We start from the raw sequence: 23,114 nt of genomic DNA, 5'->3' as shown, positions 1-23,114 counted from the left end.
TAAAGATAAGAAGACATATAAATATTCTTCTCATTAATCAACAAATAGAATGGAATATAAATACCACTCTATATGTTGATTAATGAGAAGTATAGGTATGACAGACAGCATGTTTAGTTTTACTATGATTGATTAAGATAATTAAGGTGATGAAAGCATGGAAAGAATTACAACATACAGGTTCTATGCTAATTACTCACCTAGTTAATCAGGTAGCATAGGCAGATGTTGTTCTCAGTGATGGTAAAACATCATCTTGGAGAGATCTCAAACTGATAGACCATGTTTTGAAAGTAATCATTAAACTAATACTGGACAGAATCAGCTTGTATAAGTTTGGATTTAAAGCAGGATGTAGAAAAAGTGATGTTAGTCTTCTGGTTTGACAAATGTTCTTAGTTAAGAACTGCACTTCTTATTGTTAAAATTCAAGAAAAACCCTTTGACATAATCCTATATTCTGTAGTATAATAAACATTAGAGTTCTATTCTAATCATCTTTCAATTGCTCATAGATTTTGAGTTTAGGAAAGGGTACCCCCTGGATCTTAAACACGCAGATGACTTGGCTCCCATTACGAAATTGGTTAATATCCTCCTCTTTATCATCATCATTGGCAGCAGCAGTGTTGTCATCATTGTCATTATCATCAATGTTGTTTTAACATCCACCTTTTCATGTTTGCATGGATCAGATGAAATTTTTTGAATTGGATATTCTATGGCTGGACGTTCTTCCTGTTATCAACTCTTGCCTATTTCCAAGCAAGATATTGTTTCCTCAGACCTTCTAACACAAACAGCACAATGGTTGAACACATTGTCATGACAGATTGCAAATGAACAATACTGCTTCTTGTATGATAGTGGCAATTATTTAAGGAGACACTAACATATTCACATAGTTACACATATGCACACATATATACATACATTCATATATATATATATATGCGCAGGAGTGGCTGTGTGGTAAATAGCTTGCTTACCAACCACATGGTTCCGGGTTCAGTCCCACTGCATGGCACTTTGGGCAAGTGTCTTCTACTATAGCCTCAGGCCGACCAAAGCCTTGTGAGTGGATTTGGTAGATGGAAACTGAAAGAAGCCCGTCGTATATATGTGTATATATATATATATATGTGTGTGTGTGTGTTTGTGTGTCTGTGTTTGTCCCCCCACCATCGCTTGACAACCGATGCTGGTGTGTTTACGTCTCCGTAACTTAGCGGTTTGGCAAAAAGAGACCAATAGAATAAGTACTAGGCTTACAAAGAATAAGTCGTGGGGTCGATTTTCTTGACTAAAAGCAGTGCTCCAGCATGGCTGCAGTCAAATGACTGAAACAAGTAAAAGAGTAAAAGAGTATATATATATATCTGTAAAAATATGTGACACTTATTCGGTAGCCATGATAAAACTCCGAGTTTCGGATGCTGGGGTGGGAACCTATGCCAACATCTCTTCAGTTATCCAGCCATTGAAAAAATCCATATATATATATATATATATATATACCGGAGTAAGCACATGAAATGTGCAACAAGGTGGAAAAAAGAGTACTCAAATACCAGAGGTAGAGTAATATATATATATATATATAGTTTTAGGGAAAAGAAACCAAGGTTCATGAACTCATCGATGAAAATCCACTGTCACATATCGAAAAATTAATAAGTAAAAGTACAATAAATAAGTATAATATTTATGATATTTACTTTGTATTATATTATACTTATTTATTGTGCTTTTACTTATTAATTTTTCGATATGTGACAGTGGATTTTCATCGATGTGTTCATGAACCTTGGTTCTTTTTCCTAAAACTATATATATATATATATATATATATATATATATATATATATAGGTTCAAAAAAACACAAAAAACAATAACAAAAAAACAAAGTGAGGACGTGATACGGATAGTGTTATTGGACGCTCGGGAAAGGAAAGAGAGAGTGTATGACGTTTCGGGCAGAGCCCTTCGTCAGAAAGATGGAAAGTTCGGAGAATGGAAAAACGGAGGAAGAGGAAAATGGTACCGATGCCCACGAGGTTACATTGTGAAAGGACCGGAAGAGGAGGTGGTGGGGGAAAAGTTCTTTCTAAGACAGGAGAGTGAAAAAGGGAGATGAATATCTGTGCGTGCGCGAGAGTCTGCGAGTGTGTGTGTGATAACAGAACGTGTGTGTGCGTATGTATGTGTGTGTGTGTGTGTGTGTGTGCATGGTTTGGTGGTTTATCTGTTAGTGTGTATGTGTGTTTGTGTGTGTGTGTGTGTGTGACGTAGTGGAAGGAATTAGTAGCAGGAATAGGTAGTGGATGCTTATGGACAATGGTAAGTGGAAGGTCAGCAGGCGGTTTTTGAGTATGTGTGTGTTCGTGTGTGTGTGTGGGAGGTGTGTGTGTTAGGTGTATGGGAGGTATGTGAGGTATGTGTGAATGGGGGTATGTATGGGTTGTCAGGTGTGTGGGAGGTATGTGTGAATGGGGGTATATGTGGGTTATGTGTGCAAGGGTGTGTATGCTTGGGTGTGTGTGCGTGTGTATGTTTGCGTGATTGTTAGCGTGTGTGTGTATGCGCAAGTGTGCGTGTGTATGTGCGTTTGTATAAGTGTATGGGCGAGTCTGAGCGTGTAAGTGCATGCATATGTGTTGTGTGTGTGTGGTGTGTTGGGGGTAGGTGTACTTACATGTGTGTGTATGGGTGCGTGTATTTTTTGTGTGTGGGTATGTGTGCATGTAGGAAAGGGTGAGATAAACTGTGGAAAATTGTAGTGAATGTAATAACAAGAGAATAATGGATATAATGTAAAGTGGACGAGGGGGGGGGGGTAAAAAAATAAAGAAAATAAAGAAAAGTGTTGCATAGTCGTAAAGGGGAGAGTCATAAGGAGGAGGGGGCTGTGTTGAGTCCGAAGGGGAAAGATGAATTAAGGTTAAAAATATAGCGGTGTTCCAAATATATATATATATATATATATATATATAATTATAAATATACAGGGATTAGCAATTGAGTTGCTTCTCCAACATACTGAAAATTTAGAAATAGCAGTCAAAGAACTACTGATTCCAAACTACAAATTTTCTCCAAAGTGGATGGCGATATTTATGGCACACATAGAACAAAAAACCGGAGGGAAAAGCGTAAACAATCCAAGCCTTTAGTTAATTGGATACGAATCGTTTCATGGTTAAGTGAATGGAAATTTCACTATTCCAATCTTCAGCCTCAATATTCTGATAAATTTGAAAGTGTCTCTAAAAAAATTCACGGTAATCTTTGGCCATGCGACACCAAAAATCAACGATAAGAAAGGCACTTACGAATTCATCGGCTAGCGAGTTCAGGCACCTCACCTCAAAGAAATCTATTCCATGTGCGTCACAAATAGTCCCGTATGAAAAAAAGTTCCGTGTTGAACTGGATTACGGTTTAGCCATCTAACTTAGAGATATCAAATATAAAATATACAAGAATAAGGGCAGAGAATCGTCAATTAATAATAGAATTAATAATTAACAATTCTGCCAAGTAGTTCAGTATGAAAAAAACCTTTATCGGTAAGACTATTTATCATTATAAATATACAGGGATTAGCAATTGAGTTGCTTCTCCAACATACTGAAAATTTAGAAATAGCAGTCAAAGAACTACTGATTCCAAACTACAAATTTTCTCCAAAGTGGATGGCGATATTTATGGCACACATAGAACAAAAAACCGGAGGGAAAAGCGTAAACAAGCCAAGCCTTTAGTTAATTGGATACGAATCGTTTCATGGTTAAGTGAATGGAAATTTCACTATTCCAATCTTCAGCCTCAATATTCTGATAAATTTGAAAGTGTCTCTAAAAAAAATTCACGGTAATCTTTGGCCATGCGACACCAAAAATCAACGATAAGAAAGGCACTTACGAATTCATCGGCTAGCGAGTTCAGGCACCTCACCTCAAAGAAATCTATTCCATGTGCGTCACAAATAGTCCCGTATGAAAAAAAGTTCCGTGTCGAACTGGATTACGGTTTAGCCATCTAACATAGAGATATCAAATATAAAATATACAAGAATAAGGGCAGAGAATCGTCAATTAATAATAGAATTAATAATTAACAATTCTGCCAAGTAGTTCAGTATGAAAAAAACCTTTATCGGTAAGACTATTTATCATTATAAATATGGAATCAGTAGTTCTTTGACTGCTATTTCTAAATTTTCAGTATGTTGGAGAAGCAACTCAATTGCTAATCCCTGTATATTTATAATGATAAATAGTCTTACCGACAAAGGTTTTTTTCATACTGAACTACTTGGCAGAATTGTTAATTATTAATTCTATTATTAATTGACGATTCTCTGCCCTTATTCTTGTATATATATATATATATATATATATTTTATACTGTGAAACTTAATTTAATTTTAATTTTTAATAAATTGAATTTAATTGAGTCTTTACCTGTAAATTTGGATTTTTATCCCTAATATTATTATTATTATTATTATTATTATTATTATTATTCCCTCTCTCCCTCTCTTTGGGAGAGAGGCACAAGCACATACACAGACATATACACACACAGCAGTAACTTCCGCCTACCAAATTCAATCACAAAGCTTCGTATTATTATTATTATTATTATTATTATTATTATTATTATTATTATTATATGTATATATATGTATGTATATATATATATATATATATATATATATATATATATATATATATATATATATATATATATATATATATATATACATGGATCGAAACAGTTTGATTCAAATTCATTGGTACTCTCGAGTTTCAAGCATGGTGCTAGTCGTCAGCCATTTTGAATTAGGAATGGCTGATGACTAGCATCACACTTGAAACTCAAGAGTACCAACGAATTTGAATCAAACTGTTTTGATCTATACGTGTAGCTCCCAATAAATTGGTGCTCTTCTTTTGTTTGTCCACTCACTCATACAAATATTTTTTAATATGTATATATATATATATATATATATATATATACACACACACACACGCACATATACACTGAGCTGCAAAAGAAATGCGTGACATTTGTGACTGTGAAATATGTTTTAATTTCATTATGACAGAGATAAATTTTGATAAATCTGATAAAGTCAATTTCTTGGATCCACTTTGACCACAGTCTATGGTCCATTGTCATGTGTTCTGGTAGTGAGCATATCCAACACATTGAGATTGTAGGGCGTGACGTGTTCAATACCATGTATGCCCTCCCTGGGTGTTCAAAACGGCCATACAGCGTCAGTACATGGAGTGCATGAGGCAGTTCACAAAAGCCATTGGCACCTGTGCTCACACCCTGAAGAAAGCTGCCTTGAATTCCACACAAGTTGTCGGCCTTGGTGCTACCTGATTCAGCCGTCTCTGGATTTCATTCCACAGGTGTTCAATTGGCTTCAAAATCTGGGCTGAGAGCTGGCCATGGCATGGTTCTGATGTTGTGCTGATGCAGGAAGTCCCTGGTGATCCTGGCTGTGTGGGAGGGAGCATTGTCTTGCTGGAACACGTGGCTATGGTGATGTGCAAAGAAATCATGATGTGAGGTCTTAGGATCTGGTCAACATAGTGCTGCGCTGTGATGTTATTCCCTCTGCCTGCACCAACATTTTGGAACACATGGGGCCTAATTCTCTGATTCAGGCCTATAGCACTCCAAACCATAATGCTTTGGCCACCCTACACGTCTCTCTTCATGACATATGCATCTCTGTAGCATTCAACCCTCCTATGCCACACCCTCACTCTGCCATCCGAGGTGGAAACGCAGTACTGGCTCTTGTCAGAGAAAACTATTGACCTCCATTGTTGATGCCACCAATGTCATTGCTGTGTAGTACACTGTAGTCATGAGGCAGTGAGGACAGGCCCTTGAGCAGGACGATGGCAACTCAGGTTGTTGGCAGCCAGTTGATGTTGTATCATGTCATCAGTGATAGGTCACTGTCCAGTGCCAATGGTCTCATGAGCTGCCAAACTGGCCAGTCTGAAGCAATTACAGTAAATGAAGAGGTCCTGCCTGGGTGTGGCCACCAGGGGACACACTCTGCGGGCATGGTCTGCAGTGCTGTTGGTATTGTTGTATCACTGTTGCAGGTAACATGGACATTGTAAGCTTTTGCAACAACTAGGAGACGCTGCTCTGCTTGCAATTGGCCAATAGCTTGTTCTCCCTGTGCTGCTGACAATCAGGTCATATCTGATGTGTCCAAATCATGAATGCCAGGAATGTGGTTCGAGTTGATTTTTATACCTATAACCTCCAGGAGATGCACATGTATTTTGGTTGTCATGACAATTGGTTGTGACTGCCACCCACGGCATTTGACACAGCTGTGTTTTGGCATCTTGTTTCAGAGAAAGTTGAAAGGTTACCTGCAATTTGGATCTCAGCCTTAAACCAGCATGTCTTGGAATATTTACACTTACATCCCCAAAATAATTTTTTAGAATTTACCATATAAAAATGACATTTGAAAAAATCGCCTGTCTTTTACGGTTCAATCTGTGTATACACACACACACACACAACAGACATCTCAGAAGGCTTCAGTTTGAGGCTTTAGTAGAGGATACTTGCTTAGGGTATTGCATGGTGTGACTAAACTGAAAACCACATGGTTGCAAAGTGAACTTCTTAACCACACAGAAATGCCTGCAAAGCATTGCAGAGAAATTCCAAACTTCAAAATCTAAAAGCCAAATTATAGAGAACACATGACACCGAGGGAGCGATTTTGCTTAGTATGGAGAAAGTCAACACTAGATACTTTTACTCACTGCAGGCAATAGATACATGCAAAAAATACTGAGGAATTTTTGATAGACTACCAAAGAATAAAACTTTAGACATGGTAAGTATTCAGTAAATAAGGTACCCATGAAGTGGAAGTCCATGATAGCTCACTAGAAATAATTGATCATTACTTTTTTTGTAAAAAGTAGGCAGTATGAAATCCATATGAGGAGTGTAACAGATCATAGTAGTGAAATATAAACAATATCTGTGGAGCATGTGTAGAAACTGAATAAAAAATAAGTCAGATGTGATTCATTGGATGTGTGATGTTCACTTGTATGAAAGACATGTTGGTAGCTGAGAAAACAACTGGCAATAAAGTCCTTAGCTTCTGTATGGAAGAGAAATGATAACATTGGTATGGACATATAATAAAAATGGTTGATAAGTGCTGGAAAAAAAAAGTGTGTAGCAATAATTTCAACTGCAGACATTTAGTTCATCTTTGTCACAAGTGTTGTTTTGATCAAGAGGGAATTTAGCCAAGTTAAAGATTTAAACCAATTAGAAACTATGTCAGTGAAACTTAGTTTCAATTATAAAAGCAAGCAAAAATCTATATTTCTCTTTTACTTGATGCATATGCTTGATATCAAACAAGCCAGTCTGTGTCTCTACTTTTGATTTTCAGTGTTTCAATAATCATGTGTAAGTTGATAGTATGCTCTCTCATTTCATCCTCACTCTACTTGTACATTAGTTTTGTTTAGCCTCAACAGATATCAATGGCCTTTTGTCTATTTGAGTGCAAGAAATTTACCAGACACATAAAAAAAAAAAAACAATGTTGGCTCATTCCAGACTTTTCCACCTTCTTTCAAATTTCAACTGGTCTGAAATATTAGACACATGTTAAGTCAAATAAGAGTCCAAATGGTAGCATGGTATTTTCTGTTACTGTACAAGCACAAATATCAACAACTCTGCATCATGCTATCATAAATTACACAGTAAACATTTACATTCATTACACTTTGATCATACTCTGCTGTTATTCAATATTGTAAACCAAATACTGTTGCTTTTAGCTGTGTATTATAACATTGGGTCTATGGACTAGCATAGCTGGCGGGGGGGGGGGGGGGGTAGAGGCAGTCTGCTGTAGGCAATATGTGATTTCTGCAAACAGAAGGGCCACCCCGGGCAGCACACACTCTAGCTATGCTAGTGGGTCTTTGTACTGCTTCCATTGGGGGTGATCAACATTATTAGTGGGAAGTAGAAAAGCATAGATATTTGATATATTCTTCATTTAAACTTTGTCTTTAATTTTGTCTTTATTTATAAATGTTATGCTGAGAGTGAAAGGCTCTTGCAGCACAAAATGTGGAAGGAAAGATAGATCTTAAGATGTTGAGCTTCACATATAACATAACTGGAAATCATGACACATTAGGAATAGCCCATACTGCAAACCAGTCCATCACATGTCAAACACAATAATTATGAAATGTATGTAAAAATACTGGTCTCTAATGAAATACTACACACTCACACACACACACACACATTGTGCACACAATGAGAGAGAAAGAATCAGAGAGATAGAGGAGGAGGAGGAGGAGGAGGAAGAAATGACAGAGTAGTAGCTATAAAAGGTTCAGCAACAGTTAATATTTATTGTAATGGATATATATTTTCTAAGATGCTTTTCAAGTAAGCTATTCATCAGCAGGGTAAGCATTTCTTGCATTAATCAGTAGGGTATTCATTAACTTAACAATTTCTAGCAAATTGTTCCAAATGAATATGACTACAATTACTAAAATAGTATTTATGCACTTTTGCCATCATGAGTGATATCAAGAAATATGACATAGAAAAATATTTATAATTTAACTGTTATCAAATTACCCGCATTAGCAAAAGTATACCTCCAAAGCCACCCATCATATGAGAAGTAACAGTCTAGTTACAACAACAACAGAAGAAGAAGAAGAAGAAGAAGAAGAAGAAGAAGAAGAAGAAGAAGAAGAAGAAGAAGAAGAAGAAGTTGATGATGATAATGAAGAACCAGCAGCAGCAACAAAGGAAAGAATTATATATATTCCAGTTTGTCAAAAGTGATGTGTTGTTATATTAGAGAAAGATAGGTAAAAAACGAAAGCTTATACATAAAAGTAGTGAATTGCTACATACGACTTATCTGGATCTTCCCAGATTAGTGAGACTGATGTATAGTTTGAATGTCTGTAGATCAACATTTATTTGCCCAGTCATTCATGATATCTACAGCCCTCCTTAGGATTTTTCCAGTCTAAATTACTATATCATTTGATGGATGAAAAGCAGTGGAGATTATGAAAGGCAATGAATGCACTGCTTGAAGGTGGTATACAGCTCCCCTAGTTCAGAAAAAGTAGAAGCCAATTTAGTATTGGAAGAATTGGCAGAGAGAAGAAAAAACAGGTTTGTTAACTAACTAATGGATTTAATATGTTCCTGAGTAAATAATCTTTGTTAAATTAGCTGAATGGCTACTTTTTTATGTTTATAGATCAGTGATTAGTACTCCAATATGGGTTGTACTAAAGCACCAGTAACTGAATAACATCAGCTAACTTCCAAGCTCTTGAAAGTAGCCTTATCTTTAAGATGCAAATCTGGCAACGTCATTAGAAATTAACACTAAGTCTTTATGCATTAGTCATGCCTGAGTATTTTTCCTAATCATTCTGTTACATGAAGCTACCAGGAGAAATCATTTGCTTAAATCTTCTACAAATCTATATAGATATCTATTAGTGTAGATATGTCATCATTTTCGTTTTACTCATTTTAAGCATGATATTTCATTAATTATTCTTTTATTTTATGCAGGCATAATGAGTTACTAAATGATTTACTTAAGACTAAAGCAGAAATAATAATATTTAAGCTTTATTTCAAAATATTGGTGAACTAAGTAATTCAAAATCCAGGTAATAAATTTAGTTTGTTAAGAAAATGCCATTGTGCTATGGTGCATTCCACAATAATAGAAATAGCAGTGACTGTGGGGATGAGTGGAACCAGAAGGAAAGGGCTTTGACGTCAATGGTCAAGGGGCCTGACTGGAACAGGAAGGGTGAGAGAGGAAGTGAGGGAAGGGAGACCAGGGCCGTCCTCTTTTGCCTTGGTGCATTCACCACAAACAGACATGAGGGGAGCATGCTAGAGGGATTGGCATTAGCAGCTACTTTCATTAGGTGCGATGGGCAGGGCACGAGTTTTGGATGGTAGGCAAGCTGGACAGTAGGCAAACTGTTTCTTATTTCCCTGAATTACAGTTCCCTCATACAACAAGCTATTTTGGCACTTGTGTATAAGTATATTTCTCTGTTGTTGTTATCCCCTTCCACGTGATAGCAGTGAAGATAAGGATTGGTAGTGATACTGTTAGACCTTTCTATGACGAAGGCAATATAAGATCAAAATAGTGGCTAGGCTACAAGACATCGATAATGTAGCAGGTCTCATGGCCCTGTACCTGGAGGGAAGCACACTGGCACTGTACCTCGGGATTGACAAGGAAGACCAATTAAGCACAACAAAGTTTGAGCAGGGCTTGAGGGAAGCCTATATGGAAGGAATGTATACTGCGCTTGCTAAGCTGGGAATGGTCAGGTGGGCAGGGGAACAGGTTGTTGAGTATGCTGTGGAGGCTTGGAGACTGGCCATGCTGTCTGGTTTTACCGAAGACGGTATAGAGAAGGTGGCATGACTGACCTTTGTAAATGGCTTTCCCGACAATATATCAGTACGACTGCAACAACTGCCAGGTAACAAGAAAATGGCAATGAGCAAGCTCATCACTCAAGCCCGCATATCAACATAAAACACTGGGTGGAAGGCAGCAGCGATGGTAGCTGTGGGTGCCTGCCATGTAGTGCAACGACTGGTAAAGAACAGGGTGAAGAAAACTGTTGCAGAGTGACAGCGACCATTCACGTACAGTCCCTGACATTTGAGCACTGGCCTATGGTGAGGGACTGTGTGGAGATGAAGCCTGGACCTATTTACTACCAGTGCAGGCAAACTGGGTATATTGCTCAAAACTGCAGTTAAAGAAAAAGCTATGGGGAAGTTACTGCCTCTCAAACTTCCCTTGCGAGCAAGTAGAGGTGCTCATGCAGTCACTGCCTATAGTTGAAGTCTTGGTTGGGGGAAAGGTGTTCAAAGCTCTCACAAATACAAGCTGCATGACATCTCTCATGGACCCCAAGGGTGACAAAAAATGGAAGGGCACAAGTGGTGTTTGGGTGGTCAATGGCAGTGAGATTGGATGTAAAGGTAGCAGTGACATGGAGATAGCGGTGCAGGGAACGGCACTGAGCTGCAGACGATTGTGATTGACCACATGGTAAATGGAATTGACATGGTGATGGGGATGGACACAATCAGCCATCTTGGAGGTGTCAGCATTGATGGAGACATGGTTTCGTTTGGTGGTGCAGGGACATCATGTACTGTATGTCTGCAACATGAGAGGGAGCAGAGCTCCACAAGGGAGTGTACTGCTTACACCGTTGAGGACAAAGATTTGCGGGTGGTGTTCGACAGTCAGTAGTGGATGGTAGAGTGGTGCTAGAAAGGGGAGCCTCTGATGCTGAAGAACAGGCTGAGCTGCTACCAGCATACCTTGAAGGGACATGCCAGGAGTGAGTTTGAAGGTGAAGTAGAGAGGTGGATTAAGGAGGGTGTCCTTATCCTGTGGAAGAAGGAGATAGTGAGCAGAGTGCTATCATTAATGGCAGTGGTGCAGCCAACAAAGGACAAAGTCAGGCCGGTACTGGACTTTTGGGAGATGAATAGCCATGTATCGTGCCACATGGGTAGCAAGGTGACTAACGTCTGCAGTGAGATGCTACATGAGTGGAGACAGATGACAAGGGTAGCAACTATTGTCGATTTGAAGTTGGCATGTGAGTGAGAAACTGTGGTGGTATCAGATGGTGTGATACAAGGGCCAGACATGCTGTTTCACTAGACTGGGTTTCAGGCTAAATTCCGTGCTGAAAATCATGGCAACAGTGCTCAAGTCTATCCTAGGAAAGGTGGACAGGATAAGAAGGGCCACCAATTCCTGTATAGATGACATCTTGGTAGATGAGACTGTAGTGTCTGCCATAGATGTTGTAAGTCATCTCAAGAAATTCAGGCTGATTACAAAGCCACTGGAACCAATGGCTGGAGAAGCCGCAGTGGGGCTCAAGCTTCAAAGAGATAAAACAGGCTCATTGGTGTTCCAGAGGGGGAATGTGATCCTGGAATTGGATACCACTGTCAGCAGGAGAGACCTATTCCTGATGTGTGGAAGACTAGTGGGACACTACCCAATGACAGGGAGGCTACAGACAGTATGCAGCTACATCAAGACATGAGCAGAAGGGGAAAACTTGGGAGCAAAAGTGGGAAAGGGGACGGTGGTGATGATGCAGGAGAGCCTAGAGAGGACAAGAGCAGAGGACCCAGTAAGAGATAACTTGTATGTTCCCAAATTGGAGAATGGGACTGTATGGTGCAATGCTAGCAGCATAGCGATAGGAGTTGTATTGGATATCGGAGGCATCAAAGTGGTGAACGCAGCCTGGCTTTGAAAAGCTGATGGTTACAACCCCATCAACATGACTGAGTTGGATGCTGTACTAATGGGGTGAATTTGGCCCTGAAATGGGGGCTGCACTCCATCAAAATCTGAACTAATTAAGCCACCATGTGTGGCTGGGTAGGATCAGTGATCACCAATGAAAAGAGCTGCAGAGATGTTAGTAAAGGGGCTGTAGAGATGTTAGTAAAGTGCCACCTAGGGGTTCTAGGAGAGTTAACTGCCGAATTTGGTTTGAAGCTGAGTGTGGTCTTTGTGTTCAGAAAGGAACAAAGCAGACATCTAACCAGGGTTGGTGGAGCCAGAAGATTCAAAGCAAGGGATAGCTGCAGTGTGTTGGTTAAGTGACTTGGAACTAAGGAAACTGCATACCATGTATCATATGGGTGTGGATAGAACCCTGTATCTTACCAGGAGAGCTGACGCTGATGTTACTAGACAAAGCATCCAAAAAGTGGTTGGGAATTATGACAGGTGTCAATCCATTGACCCTGCTCCAGGTGTGCATGAGCAGGGAAACATCTCGGTAGAGCACAACTGGAGATGATTGGTGGTGGATGTGATACACTACCGGCAGGGGATGTATCTCTTGATAGTTGACTGTGGGCCGAGTTGGATGGCCATTTGAAAAGAATTGAAGACAGGTACTGCAGATGAGATTGCACGTATCCTGAATGAGATATTCCTAGAGTAGGGCCCTGTGGACAAATTGCTGATGGACAATGGCACTGTATTTTGTTTGAAGATACTGAAGGAGATGTTTGATAATATTGGAAGCAGTATTCTGGTACAATATGTCACCCCACTCAGGACAGGCTGAAGAGTCCATGCCACACACAGAGATATTCAGATATAAATGACAGCATTTGAGTAAACCACCAGAATGCTCTGCAGAAGAGAGAAAGCTTGTTTTTGTGAAGGTGGGAGATGAAGTCTGGGTCAAGCCCCCAAAGGCACACTGCACATCTCAGTGGAACAGCAGCTGTTAACTCCAAAAATAGTGTTCCTGTGGATGGAATGCCACTCCATATCTTGGACGTTTGCAGAATTGTCACTTCATCAGACGATGAAGGTGGGGGAGAGGAAGAGAATGAGGCTCCCTCCCTACAGAGATCAGAGCATGTGAGGTATCCACCCGAGTTGATGGCATTTTGATGTGAAGTAAAGTGAGAAGGTGACCTTTGAGATCAGGGGTGCATGTAGGGATGAGATGAGCCGGAAGGAAAAGACTGTGACATCAACGGTCAAGGGGCCTGACCGGAACAGGAAGGGTGAGAGGGGAAGTGAGGGAAGGAAGACCAGGATCATCCTCTTTTGCCTTGGTGCATTCGCCATAAACAGACATGAGAGGAGTGAGCTAGAGGAATTAGCATTAGCAGCTGCTTTTGTTAGGTGTGACAGGCAGGGTGTGAGTTTTGGACTTAGTACAGCTGGATGGCAGACAACGAGAAGGTAAGCGAATTGTTTCTTATTTCCCTGCATTACAGTTCCCTCATACACCAGTGACCTAAAGTGCAATACTGCATGGTAGTGAAACATACACTGGATGAGCAAAGGACTGGTAAGAAATGAAATGAGCATACTTTGCTGGGTTGTAATGTCAGTGCTTGTGAATAATGAAGCACAAATGAACTGGGAGATAAACAGTTACAAGGAGAAATCAGCAGTAGTGTGTAAGGGGGACAGTACCTGCTACTGATATGTCATGCATATAAAACCTATAGGAAGTGGTAAACAATTCAAGTGGAAAGGATCAACAGGAGAAAAATACATGGGAAGAAGTGGTAAAAGCTGATCTGAAGATACTGAAACTCAGAAAGGAGATGATAAAGGACTGCAAAAAAGTGACAAGAAGCTGTTTGAGAAAGATCAACTCAACCCGTGTTAGTATGGGAAAATGGAAGTAAAACAATGGAGGTGACAGTGACAATGGTAATGATGACAATGAAGATGATGGCAATGATGACTTTGATTAAAATCCTTAGTTTATGAAATTCAGAAGGATGGAAAATAAATTAATCTTTGTTGGAATTTAAACTTTAAAATATTAAGTGATTTCTGATCAACCAATTACTATACAGCATGCTACTGTTTGTACAGTGAATTTTGTTTGAATTTCATAACTGATGACCTTATCACTAACCTCTGAGAGACAGAAAATTATATATCAGTCAAGAAGTCAGTACTAGAAATGTTTCCCAAGAGCCCTTCTTTCCTCATGATATATTAATTTTAATTCACTAGATGGATTATTACATTTTTCTTGACAGCAATAATAAAATGGAAAAAATGAAGATACAAGAAAGGAAATGGTATTACAATACAACAATAAGTAAGAAGAAATAAGGCTCCATAAAATTAAGTTACTTCATGGTTAATGATAATAATAACCAATTTGATTCCATGCAAAGATAATAGCTGTTGGTATGGTATTGACATCATGTTATCTATAATACATGAGGTTATAGATGTATGCGCGTGCATGCAAACACACACACAAACACAAGGTTTTAAATTTACTGTTATTGTTGGTTATTAATTATAAGAGGAGCAATAATCAATGACACAAAAACGAGATAACCTTAAGTAGAGAAAGAAAACCTAATCCTTACTTGTGAGTATTATAATAATCATTTACTAAATTCAGTCACAATCTAATTTGACTGACACTAATCCTATTCAAATATCTCCACACTTAGAAAGCCTAATGAAAACAAACAGTCCTTTATATGATATGTACTTCGTCCTAACTTAATATTCGTTTCAAACTTTGGCACAAGGCCAACAAATTTGGGTTGGGAGTAAGTTGATTACATCGATCCCGATGCTCAATCGGTATTTGTTTTGACCCTGAAAGGATCAAAGGCCAAGTTGACTTTGGCAGAATTTAAACTCAAATGTAAAGACAGATGAAATGCCATTAAACATTTTTCCTAGCATGCTAATAATGATTCTACTAGCTCGCTACCTTTTCCTAACTTAATATTAACCAAAAAGTTAAATGAAAACTAAAGGAAATTTTTCTTTACATATATGGGCCAGTATTTGATTTGAACATATATTTAGCAAGATTTATGTGAATGTATTATGCTTTTTTGTGGAACAAATTTTATTTTTCATATACCTCATAGTGTACTTGATTTATATACAAACATTTTGTTAAAAACACAAAATTTGATAGAGAAAATGCCTTTTTGCATGATAATTATTAAAAAAAATTGTACTTTCTGGTTTCAATATAAATATACAAGGTGGTATCAAATAGTTTTGGGATTAGTTATGTTTAATAAAAAATAACTTATCTACATAAGTTTCCTTCAAAATAGTCACTTCTGGAATCTGGCCTGGCAGTCGTTTTCCATGAGTTGAGGAAATTCTGTGATTCACTTTGTATCTCAACAACTGTATTAAAATAGCAATCCTTGAGTTGAATTTTCATTTTGGGGAAAAGATGGAAGCCTACAGGTGCTAAATCTGGTGAACAGGATGAGTGTGGAAGCAATACCATGCTTTTGGAGAAAAACTCACAAATGAGGAGAGCTTGGTGACAGGGTGCATTGTCGTCAAGAAGAATCCAATTCTTTGCACAAATCTGGTCACTCTTGCCAAATGTTCTCCCTCAAATGTTTCAAAACGTTGCAGTAGAACCCTAAATTTACAGTCTGGCCCAGAGGGATGAATACCACATTTCTGGGGGTGATTCTCATGGCAAGTCTTCCAGATTGCTCATCGTCTTCCAGAGATTTTCTTCCGCTTTTAAAGTACCTATGCCACTTGAAATATTGCGTACTGCCCATTGCTTCATTGCCGTAAGCTTGCCAAAACATGCTCAATGTTTCTGTAGCAGACTTCCCAAGTTTAAGGCAAAATTTCACGTTGGCTCTTTGTTCCATGTTTCCATAACAAAATCACAGACTATAGCATACACATTCCCACAAAAACACAAATTTCATAACCTGTGAAGTAAACACAGCGATGTCACTTGGCACACTGTCTCATGAAGGTCACTGCTAGCTCTCACTGTGCACACAACCATGTGCTGCCATCTGTTGGTGCACAACAAAACTAGTTCAGGAACTTTTTAATTGAGAAGTAAAGTTTTGTGTGTATAAAAGCTAAGCAATTAAGGTGCATGCTTTGCAACTATGAAGTTTTAGGTGTGCAGCACCTGGAGCAAATGTTTTCTATCATAGCCTCATGTTGATCAAAGTTTTCTGAATGAAATTTGATTGACCATTCCTGTTCTTGGATGGGAGACTTAATTCTGGCCTATGGGTGCCTTTTAATAGGGCCCTTTCTGCCACAGTATTTAGACAAAGTCATCAATCTCAGGATGACTCCCATTCTTTCGACCACCAGTCTTGGAGCCTCTGAAATAAAGTCATAGATATTACCCTTCCTCCTCTGACTAAGCTATTAAAAATAAATGAAGAAAACTGGTTAAAAACTAATCGTATTTTTTTGGTATGTAGATATATTGGAAAGGGGAAGAATATGACTTATTAAATTATTATTTTGACTAAATTGCAAGGAAATGCACAGGCAATACTATTTTGTTGTCCGAAAAAAGAAAATGAGAAATAAAATAGAAACTGAAGATTAGCTTTATGAAAATAGGAATGATAAAATCTGAACCATGAATATAATAATATATTTTAGTTTTTGAAAATAAGCAGATGACATTCATATCTCTCACAAATAATATGGTTCTAAGTTGCACCTATCTCATGGGACTCTCTGTTAATACCTATCTCAGCATGTGACAGTGTTCCCAGTCCTCAAGAAAAGTCTCTAACTATCAGCCTACTGTAATGTTGATCATAGACTAATCTCTTAGTCTACAATTAACATTATGATTTGTTAAGAACCAAATCTACTCCTCTGCCTTCCAAATTGCAGCAAATCCTTCTGTTCTCATACCAAAAGGATCCCACCCAATTTCGTGTAATTCTTCCTACTCATCACTCCTCAGTAATGATGGCTCCATAAATAGTAAGTCTGCAAAGAAAGCTTCCATGACTGTTGCCCAGTTTGAATGCAACTTCACATTATGCACATTTGCAAAACTTCACCAAAAACTTTCTTCCAACATCCCACCAGCTTCACCACTGTATAGGCCAAGTGTGCAAACATCTCCAGGATATTCAAACCAACAAGACCAAAAGCCCTGAAAATATCATTTCCATTGCCCTCAAACAGTGTTAACCTCTATTCCCATCAAACTTTCCCTCTGTCTTTGTAGCAATCTATCCTGATTTTTGTAAATACACTACAGTATATCCTACCATCAAGAAGAGCAACCTCTCTAATCTTGCCAACTATTGACCAATTGCTCACTTTCAGTATCTTTAAAAGTAAGGGAAACAGTTGTTTATGTTTACTTCCTGCCCCTCTTCCTCCTCAGTGACACAAGTGCACTTTCCATAGAGCCAGATCTATTAGGTATCTACACACATCAATATTCCATTGTCCTTGAGAAATTTGACAAAAACAATATTGTGTAAAGTGAAACATTTTCTTCCCTAACAGATTCCATCTGTCTCTTGGCTCTTGAGTTGGAAATTTCTTATCAGACTATAATTTAAATTGATGAGACTATCTCACGCTCCCATACTCCAGCTCTGGTATGTCATCAGGCTTGATTATGTAATTTTCACTCTTCTCACTTTATTAAACTTCTTGCTCTCACCTCTAGAAATACTCAATCCTACGCAAATAATCTTACACCTCACTCTTCCCTAATCTTCATCACACACATGCAACCAAGCACCTCACATCTGCCTTCATTAAAGGAAACCTCATAACTGTTCTTGAATGGGGACATCACAATCTTATCTCTTTCAACAACACAAAAAGACAATATTCTACCCCTCTCTATTCTTGGATAATACACAATTAAACCCTCAAAAATCATTGCAAATGCTTGGTCTTACCCTCACTGATGATCTCTTCTGTGATTTCCCATTCACATAAGAATTGTACCCCAAAGATTACTCAGAAGAGACTTCAGCCTTGAACAATTGTTGACTCACATTGGAATACTAATCCCAGATTTAGGACAGCACCACTTCTACATACAAAACCATCTTCAATCATATCCAAAAGAAAGCTATCTAGCAAGGACTAATTTACCACCATATTTCTATCTCTACCCACCAACAAGCCGTCTCCTCACTCTACTTCATCCATTGTTACAACAACGGCCTCTGCTTCATGGAGCTAGCTGGTTGTACACCATCTCAATCTAACCTTACTCAATACTATCTGCCTCCTTCTTTTATTTCTCAATTTGTGTGTTTCCCCACAGGCCCCTTACTAATGTCTAGTGCTTACTCTCCTGAATGCCAACTCGCTGGAATTTCCTTCATGCTGATTTGAAGCTACTTCAAACATGTACTGATTTGAAGCTATTCAAACTGTAAATCAATTACCTTGGACTGCAATGACTGGTGATAGTCATGGATGGAATACCTTTGATCACAGGTCTGTTAGATCAGAGATGCCTTATGGCTACACAAGAACAACTAGTAACAAACTCATCTCAGTTAATGAGGAAACTCCTAAACAGTCACATGATTGGCTGGAAATTGTGATCAATCTCTATCGAAAGAAAACTGTAGTTTGTTGGTGTGGTTTTTTGCCCTTGGTCAGCCTTGATCCGGTTACACCTCTACAATCAAAAGCATTTCAGTAATGATCTAGTTGCTATTTCTAGCAAATAGAATGGTCACATAGAGGATTGTTCATTGGCTGGGATGAGTCTGTTGCTTGTTGTTACTGTTGTTTAACCCCAGGGCAGCTCTGATCAAAACAACTTATAAAGAGACATTCCACTCATGCTATCCCATATTTTTCAGGCTTATTTAAAAGAACAGCTTCTAATTCAGATACAAATCCAGCGATTCTGGTGGGAGGGGTAAGTCAATATCATTTATCCTAATACTTGACTGGAACTTTATTTTATTAACCCTGAAAGGATGAGGGGCAAAGTTGACATTGATGGGGTTTGAATGTAAAAAAGTTGGAAGAAATATCATAAAGCATTTTTACTGATGTTCTTTCAATATTTCTATGCATTTCAACACAATTTATGTACTGATGTGGAATGTTGCTATTATATTTAGCAGTGCCCACACACACAACTGTACACATACGAATCTGTGGCTAGTAGTCATTGGTATCTAGCTCCAGATCAGTTCTGATCCAGCAGACTTTTGATCAAAGGCACTCTACCCATGACAACCTACATTATCAGAAGAAACCTGTTTTATTTTTTTAAGACTTTCGAGTGTGACATGGGGGGGTGGTGCCTTAATACTAGATGAGATAATCACATCTGGAATGCATGACAAACAACAAAGATGGTATACTTTTGAAAAACGGGATGGCCACACCTGGAATGCTATTAAGAAAGATTGATTTTGAAAAACAATGTTCCCAGCTGGAATGCTTTTAAAAAGGTCTTACAGTCACGATTGAAACACTTCAATTCATGCATCGAAGCACACGCTTATTCACACATACAACACATGTGAAAGGAATTGGATCGTTGGCATACCTACAAAAGCATACAGTCTCCCACTAAATTTGTTTCCTCATAACTTTCAGAAAAATGGTTATTTTTAATGATGTATGCCAATATGTATGTGCGCGTGTCCACCATTTTCTTTTTTTTTTTTTTCAACATTAAAATCCGATATAATTGTAATCTATAACATCTAAGAAGCTATTTGTAGAAAATTTCATTTAAAAACACCCATTTTTCTGAAAGTTTTGAGGAAACAAAGTCAACTTGTATGAATTATCCGAAACGCCTCTCTTTCCCCTTCCTCAACTCCAAAAACTTTTTCACAATAAATTCCGATAAAACTGGAATCGCAAACATCTGAAAAGTATTTGTTGAAAATTTCATTAGATAATACCCATTTTACTGAAAGTTGTGAGAAAACAAAGTTGGTGTGGTATACACTTGTGTAGGTATACCTACACATCGTTTTAATTAAAAAAAAAAAAGAGAAGATATTTCAGAGCCTTTAACTTTGGGATACCCCAAGAAAACGGAGTGGCGTTACAAGGTTGGGCTAGCGCCGATATATTTGAACTATAACAGCAAAGATGAGGACACCTATTCCAATATCTCAATATATAATACGTGCGTGTGTGTATATCAGAAGTTTCATGTGAACCTGTTGACTTCTAGCTAGAGATCAAGAGCTAACAGCACAGTCCTACAAGCATCAACCTGCATGGATCCAAACTGGATATTAAATCATGTCAACTTTGGTTAATTACCCTTAAAGTGAAGGAAAAAAATGGTAGACCTCAGCAAGCCAATTAAGTTCAATAACGTGAAGGAAACAATTATATCTATAGAAAGGTTTTAAAATATAAAAGATTAACTTGCGTTAAATTCTTCCAGCCAATCTACTAGTTTGATTTGCAGCCTAGAAAAGGGTGCAATTCGACAAAGTCGTTGCAATCGGTCTTCTGCCATAATTTTCGTTCGGATATTTCCAGCTGACAACAAAGACTAGACAGGTTGCTAAGTATAATCACGTGATCAAACACTGTTGTTAAGTGCGAGAAATAAATGAATGAATTAATTAATTAATTACTAACTTGTTTAATATTGTAAATTATGTTGTTTTTTTCTCTAGTTCTAATAAATATTTACAATTGGCAGAGAATTTTCTTCCTTGTATTCAATTAAGCATATGTCAGTAATCCTCTATTTTTTTCTATTTTGTAAATAAGTTTGTTAAAAATTTTGGCTCCAAGACATGCGCGAAAAAACGATATAACACGAAAGAACATAAAAAAGAATTAACTTATACCTGTTTTAATAAATAGTTTGTACAAATCTTAACGTGTATATTGATTTTCTGCGTCAGTATTGACTTTTAAGTGTTTTCTTTTTAATTTTTATGTTTTTAAATATGTTGTCGTGACCGATGTAAAGTCTGATAAATCGACTGGAGTTGAGTTTTATCTATTTTTCAAACCATTAACTTGTTAATAAAACGTAACTTGAAACAATGTAGGCTCAGGTTTGTCCGAACGACAGTATTTCAAATTTTCGGCTTTGTTTTATTTCCCCTGTGGTCGAAATTTTAAAATCCTATCCTCATTAGAACTTATCTGACTTAACCGTTACTTTCAATCATTTGCGAAGAAAACTGGAAGAACTATAATTCATATGACGACTAATTTTTCTTTTATATGATAGTACAAAGGCGAAACACAAAGAAAAGAACTAACAAGAATCAGTGAGGGATTTGCATCGCGTAAAACAGTGAAATCAATACCAACAATAAATACGTAACTTTACATTTAGAAGAACAACGTACTGTTTCTTGTAAGTCAGACCGCCTCATGGTCCCAGCAGAGAAAATGGAAAAGACGTTGACCCGAAATATGGAGAGGAAGACACGTTGCAACAGCCACTCTGACTCACAGGGCTCGCATTTGCAGACAACCATCTCCACCCCGATGATGGTGAGCAGGGATATGGTGCCAAGAATGCTGGAGGAGGTCTCTACTGCTACAGGCTTTTAGTAGAAAGTGGGTTATACATCTTTAGATTGTATACCTGACTTTCTACTATAAACTTAAAGAAATAGACGGAACGCTGAACTCCAGACTAAACAACTTTTATTTACTTGGTAAAACATACAAATCTTTTAGTTATACATCTTTAGAGGTGAGAATAACGAGCTGTCGAGTATAAGACCGAAAGATGTAGAGACAGCTTTTAAACACACGTCCATGCTCAATCGCTGGCCAGCGAGAAAGAGAATGAATTGAGCGGGAAACGCTTGCATTATTAATTCTACGCATGCGCAGGCGTTACTACAGGCTCAATCATAAACCTATCAGAGAACGACTGATACCTTGACCGTTTGCTTTTCTCAGCCTGACGAACAGCAGAGCCTGGGTTGAACTCACCAGGCTGCTGTTGGAGGTGTCACGGCATGAGGCATCCCAGATAAGGGGCCTACCACTACAGAGTGGAAAAATTGTCATACCGTCAGGCCTTTTACCATTGACAGTAAAAGCTGGGAAGGGAAGCCTACGACAACTAGGCCATGCTTTATGATTTTGTTAAGGGCAGCATTATGTGAAAGGTGACTAGCACTATGACAGTGGTCGGAGGCTAAAAGAATCCAGTGGCATTCACGAGGCTCATGGATTTGGATGCCAAGCTTCAGGAAGAAGCAGAGGGCTTTGCAGTCTCTGTCTCAGAGATATGTTTACTACTTCACCAAGTACAGGTGACCTCTAAAGCGGACGTCCTTATCCTCAGTTCGCTAATCCTCCTGCTTGCCATTCACTCCACCCTCAGGTCCAAGCTTCATCAGCTTGAAAGATTGATGGACAGAGTGAATGTGATTGATGCCTGCCCAGCACTGTCTCTCTCCAGGAACTGCTCTGTCATGCTGATAAGGGTCCAGGGCACTACGCCCAGCTTCGGCAGTGAGTGGGGATATCAAGTCTTTGAGGTGACTGTGTCAGAGATCATTAACACTTCTGCTGGTACTGGTAAGGAAAAAACCTCAGAGCATACATTACATACACACACACACACACACACACATATATATATATATATATGTGTGTGTGTGTGTGTATATATATTGATGCGACCACCGAAAATACAAATTAATGTTATATCCCTATCTC

The 23,114-nt window shown here is 38.3% G+C and overlaps 1 protein-coding gene across 8 annotated transcripts in view; it reads right to left on the bottom strand.

Annotated features, from left to right (window-relative positions):
• Positions 1-20,990, bottom strand: part of LOC106875106 (mitochondria-eating protein) — a 69,933-nt gene extending 48,943 nt beyond the window's left edge. For 4 of the 8 annotated variants that reach the window (XM_089357366.1, XM_089357368.1, XM_014923090.3 and 1 more), the window contains exon 1: positions 20,839-20,990. In XM_089357366.1, coding sequence (XP_089213492.1) covers positions 20,839-20,928 — 90 coding nt within the window. In that variant the 5' untranslated portion in view covers positions 20,929-20,990. Of the gene's footprint in view, positions 1-200; positions 1,649-3,333; positions 3,498-20,838 lie in introns of those variants that run through there. The other 4 variants (XM_089357369.1, XM_089357371.1, XM_089357370.1 and 1 more) reach the window with 4 other exon arrangements.
• Positions 20,991-23,114: the final 2,124 nt, after the last annotated feature.

The sequence above is a fragment of the Octopus bimaculoides genome, chromosome 9, assembly GCF_046866305.1.
Source record: "Octopus bimaculoides isolate indiv1 chromosome 9, ASM4686630v1, whole genome shotgun sequence".
Taxonomy (NCBI): Eukaryota; Metazoa; Mollusca; class Cephalopoda; order Octopoda; family Octopodidae; genus Octopus; species Octopus bimaculoides.
This window is presented reverse-complemented; position numbering and strand designations above follow the sequence as displayed.